Source organism: Octopus bimaculoides, chromosome 3 (genome assembly GCF_001194135.2).
Source record: "Octopus bimaculoides isolate UCB-OBI-ISO-001 chromosome 3, ASM119413v2, whole genome shotgun sequence".
Lineage (NCBI taxonomy): Eukaryota > Metazoa > Mollusca > Cephalopoda > Octopoda > Octopodidae > Octopus > Octopus bimaculoides.
In genome coordinates, this window is record NC_068983.1 from 161433523 (window position 1) to 161439265 (window position 5743).

Genomic DNA, 5743 nt, shown 5'->3' on the forward strand with positions numbered 1-5743 from the left:
CACACACACACACACACACACACACACACACACACACACACACACACACACATGGATACTTACGTGCATGCACTATTAGAATGGACATGAGCTATAGTTTATGTTAAATATGTATGTATGTGTGTATGCATGCATTTATGTGTTTGTGTGAGTATGATGGACTTTATCACCAGGAACGACTTTTGAGCGCTAATTAACACTCGTCTCTACGGAATATCCGGACTAGCAAGTTCCAGTAAGACATTTTGCTATCGAAAACCTGCACAATGAATTTGTTATGAGTACGTTGTCTGGAGCCTTTCGAAGAATATCTCTTCCTAAATCTTTAATCTGAACTGGTGCATGGAGGGCTACCTAACATACAGAAAAGGATGCCTGCTATAGAAAGTAGGGATGCAAAGCTTAACCATTTTTTTTTACCATACTTATTTTGAATTACAATATCTTTGTTTCAATTAATCTTTAAACCAATGAAAAATTTAGTGAAACTCTATCTATTTAGCTAATGATTAGAACAAACTAAAATGAAATTTTGATAGAAAGTTTTAATTAAAATCGTAAACAAGAAATCTGTATCACAGAACCAAGGTCATCTCAAGCGAGTTTGTATCAAAGGAGTTAAACAAATCGGAAGATATGTATATATATATATATATATATATATATAACTGCAATGTGACTTATCGAACTACCCACTATTATAGTTGAGATATTTGAACAGGTTTATTCTTACTTTTCTAGTATACGGCAGAGGATGAAACTTACTGTCAGGTACTTTTCTGGAAAACTTTTAAGGTAATGCAAACATCAAATCGTTACAGATGAAATTAGTATCACTCCTCTTGCTCATGTTGTTGGTGGTGGTGGTGTTGTCTAACACTAAAGTTAACCTTAATAGAGCAGATTTATAATGGCAGTTATTCAAGGTGTAACCACCAGGGTTATTTTTACGGTTTACAAGGACCGTATTATCTAATGCATTCTTCCGCCGACCCTTTTTTAAAAAGTCGATGTGTTTTGAGGGAGATGAAGCTGCTAATTTACAGTAATCGCAAAATATACATTCAGGAGGAATGGGGCACAAAATCAAAACCTTAAACACAAATGGAAGAAGATTGTATTTATATATTTTAACAGTAGTACTTGTTTTCGGTAGAATTCGAAGAATTTGAGCAATATTGTTCAAAGAAAATACTACTCAATCATAATTCAGAAAGGAATTTCAAAGTATGTCCTACAAAATAACTGCCATAGACTTAAACTGCTTTTAAATTCACAATTTCACCATTGTGTGAAAAAATAACTGAAAACAAATTTTTGCGAATGTATAAGGGTTAGAATGAACCTAGTCGTTTTCATGTAGCTTTTCTTTAAAACACAGAGCCCATGCTTTTCTCAGAGCTAGGACTGAAACTAGGTCGTTAACTTAGCGCTAGCCATATTCTACATTCCTTAAAATTTTATTGCACAAGAGAAAACAAAATCCCTCCTATTGGTATAAACTCAATACTATATTCCGTAATGTATTCTTGGAATATATAAAAGTATTTAATCGTAGTGGTTATCTTTGTATTGAGATATACTATATTAATCTCCACGTCTAACTAATTTTCTTTTTACCTTAAAGTTTCGTCTGTTAGTTGGATAATCATAACAATTTTGGTGTGAACTAAACCGGAATGTCCTTTCGAATCCTGTATCGTCTTCTTGCAAAACTGCTTTATTCTGTTCATAACAAAAAACAAAAACAAAAAAAAAGAAAAGAAAAGGAAAAGAAATAAAAGTGTGATCTGTTTTGACGTTTGTGCTTTCCTCGCATACAACTGCAAAGCATTACTACAGAAAATTAAAACTAGATAGTATATTTATTTCTGTTCAGTGAAGATTTACCAATACATCATATATACGCTACGGCAATAATATATTTGTAACTGATGATATCCGATATTCTTAATTCTGAGGTTGTAGCTGATAGGGAGTTTTTCAACCGATACATCACAGCGACATCGTGAAAATTTCATCGGGATGTTGAAGAAATACACTGTCCCTAGTAGTATCTGATTTAGTTTTTAGATTTGTCGACTGCTCTCTCGACTCAGCATCGCTGGGCACATTGTTTCCACACGAATGCCCCGCGTGTACGAATAAAACATTAATTTAATAATGAAATCAGTTCGAGTATACCTTAACTTCATTGACACAAACACTAAAATTACTACGCACGCGCACGCACGCACGAACTCAACCTGGCCTAAAGTTTTCTACAAGTTCCTTCTTATTGTTCTCGACATTTGCATTAGGAAATCTGAGTGTCAATGTTTAATCAGTAACTTTTCGAATCAAACCTTAGCCAAGGAAGGTGACAAACGAAAAATCTTTTGTTTATCCGGACCTAATTTAGTTAGGAACAAATATAAATACGGGACCCAAATTCGGTTCTAGTTCTTTTGCTTGGCCCCTGGCCAAAAGGTGCACTTCACGTAAGGCTTGTCATCGCACGATCCATCTTCTAACAGTCAACAAAAGTTGAACTAAATTGCCTACAGAATGGATAACAGAGCTGTTAATAATATGTGTACAACAACTCGAAGTTGTATCTTACATTGCAATGATAAAATAAAGGGCATACCATTTTCTTCCTCTCATTTATTTTCTGGATAAATCATTACTTGTGTGTGTGTGTGTGTGTGTGTGTGTGTGTGTGTGTGTGTGTGTGTGTGTGTGTATGTGTGTGTGTGTGTGTGTGTGTACATGTGTGTGTGTTTGTGTGTGTGTGGTTTGATCAATGAGTATCTGGACTGTTGCTATAGTAAGAAAGCTAAAACACAGAAAGTGAAGCCGCTTGGAACAGATTGACCCTGAACACTGCTGTGCATGTGCACTGAGTTTTAACGTTCTAACTTACTTACGCTGTTTACAGCAGTGCTTGGAAGGAAGGTGTGTCGCGTGTGATCGTCTCATTAACCATGACAGAGAAAGTTGAGGCCTACGCAAAGTTTTCATCGTTCTCGACACAATCAAAGACATCTTGTGCAATTGAAACCCGAGTGTCATTTTGGTCAGCTGAAATCAGTTTTGGCACAAACTTGGCAGACACGCGCCTCGTACCCAAATCTTCAGTGATAATGGACTGAACTGAACTGTAACTAATCTGCACATCCTCTGATAATTCACGGAAGGTGATTCGACGAATACTCCTCACAACCGCATGCACATCTGCGATATTTTTTTCAGTTCTGCTGGTTGCGGGTCTCCCGGAACGTTCGTCAATATCGACGTTTTTTCTTGGAAACGTCTGAACCACTCGTACACTTGTGTGCGGCTCATAAACTCCTCGCTATACACTTTCTGCAACTTTACGTAGGCCTCTGAGCAGGTGTCGCCATGGCAACTTTCTCTGTCATGGTCAATGCAACGATCACACGCTACACGTCTTCCTTCCAAGCACTGCTGTAAACAGCGGAAGTGAGCTAGAGCGTTAAAGCTAAGTGCGCATGCACACCAGAGTTTAAGGTCAATCTGTGCCAAGCGGTTTCACTCGGCGTGCTTTAGCTTTGTCACTATGTCAACAGCCCCGATATTTATTGATCGAAATGCTCAGATAAGTAATAATCTTGGATACCAACTGCCTCTTACGACTTGTGTCATGTGTTACAAAACTTGTAAGACAATATCTGGACTTAAAAGACTAGTTCACAAAAACATTGCTTCAGAATCAGATTACAAAGGACAAAGATATAGAAGAAATTTGAATAATATCTGTCACTTGTGTTTTAAACCTTGTCAATCAGAAGTTGGTCTTAAAAGTCATCTGGGGCTCACCAACGAAATAATTGTGCTGTGAGATGGGTTGTGGTGTGTGTGTTGGTAGGACGGCTATCATCTATCAAGATGAAGCAATCATCATCATATATATAGAGAGATAGACAGATAGATAGACAGATAGATAGATAGATAGATAGATAGATAGATAGATAGATAGATAGATAGATAGATAGATAGATCAACTAATGTAGCTAGTTAGAAAATCTCTATAAAAGATGAAAGTAGTATCTATACTGAGAAGTATTGTCTATCGCCACTTCAACGTGGCTGTTTCGAAGGAACCGGTTTTACTACCGTTTTTAACCTCCAGGAGGACGCCTCCTCCTGCTGGCGCTATCGATGCCATCTGTACTCGATGTGTGTGTGTGTGTGTATGTGTGTGTGTGTGTGTGTGTGTGTGTGTGTGTGTGTGTGCGCGTGTGCGTATACTTAAATATGCCAATAACTATTTTCGTAAACAAAAGTATATTAATAGTATTTATGCTACATTCAGAGAAATTTCGGCATTGTTTTAACGTTACAAAGAGAATATCCACGATGAGGTACCGACATGCAACATGGAAGAGGCTTGATTTCACGTCAAAATAGTTTACAGTTTAATATAATATAACGAGCTAAAGAAAATAACCTATGTGTGTCAATAGCATGGTGGGTAAGTAGATCATTCAAGGGTTTGTGTGCTGAATGACGTACGAAAAAAAAAAAAGAAGAAAAGGAAAGGAAAAGAAAACAATTGCAATAAATCAAAATTTGTCTCTTAGTTTTAGAAAGATAAAGAAAATCAAAATTTGAAATTGTTAGCAACTTTAAACGAAAAGGATAGATAATTTTAAGAAAAAACTTAAGAATTAATTTCACAAAGTATTCTTTATATGAGCAAAATCTAATCGTTATTAACAGGCAATGTAATCACTAGAACAGTCATGTATTATAGGATCATATCTGTTGTATTTCCCTCGAAAGACTCGCAGAGATAACACAACGAGTTGTACAATTTAATTATTACATTTATTATTCAATTACATACAAAGAACGCACTCACTCAATGTTCGTTATGAATAAACAAAAGTCATGTCCGCCATATATATATCAATGACATTTTACTACGACAGTCATACAAGACAACAACAATGAAACAATGAACTCAGACGAACCACATGACACACGGAACGTCAGACGAATTACATATCTAAAAGTCCATATAACACCTCCCCACTGAAATTGATGCTACACAAGAAGTATCAACAGCAAAGTCTCTCTTGGGTTTTACGGGTTCTCTTGGACCGTCTTGGGTTGTCTGGTCCATACTCTGGAACGGGTAACATGGCCTTGGGTCTGGTTTGTCTTTGAGTTAGTGGCACAATTTCTGAGATCTCCATCGGGTGATCTGTTGCAAATTGAAATACAGTGTTTTCTGCATCACCAGGTTCATTGTCTTCCTCAGTTGTGTACCGCGGTCGCAGCTGTTCCCAGTGTCGTCTCCACATCGGGCCATGAGGTATAACCTTAACGTTAAAGCAGTGAGTACCCAATGACTTCTTAATGATTGCTGGTACCCATTGGGGATCTTTGTCTCGGCGAGGTCCATAGTATAGTGCATACACAGGATCTCCGGCCTTGTACTACCTGATAACTTTAACGACATCAGCCGAACTTGGAGTCACCTGAGACTTATGTGCTTCCTTAGATTGTTTGCCTTGAGCAATGTGTGCTGGCGATGGCAGCAGAGAATCAATCCTTGTTCGTATCTGCCGGTGATTCAAAAGTTCACCTGGAGAGAATCCACAGGATGTCGGTGTTCTCCGGTACTGCATCAAGAATTCTTGAAGTGCTCGTGTCGGCGGAAGAGAAGACTTCCTCAGAGCTTGTTTGAAGGTCTGCACCAAACGTTCCGCTGCTCCGTTGGTAGCTGGGTGGT

The 5743-nt window shown here is 37.8% G+C and overlaps 1 protein-coding gene across 4 annotated transcripts in view; it reads right to left on the bottom strand.

The window, feature by feature from the left end:
* The window catches only part of LOC106872544 (uncharacterized), a 103328-nt gene that overhangs the window by 1393 nt on the left and 96192 nt on the right, over positions 1-5743 (bottom strand). For 3 of the 4 annotated variants that reach the window (XM_052966656.1, XM_052966654.1, XM_014919570.2), the window contains one exon: positions 1621-1725. The exons of the other annotated variant lie outside the window; for it this stretch is intronic. In XM_052966656.1, coding sequence (XP_052822616.1) covers positions 1621-1725 — 105 coding nt within the window. The remainder of the gene's footprint in view (positions 1-1620; positions 1726-5743) is intronic. 4 annotated transcript variants of the gene reach the window in all.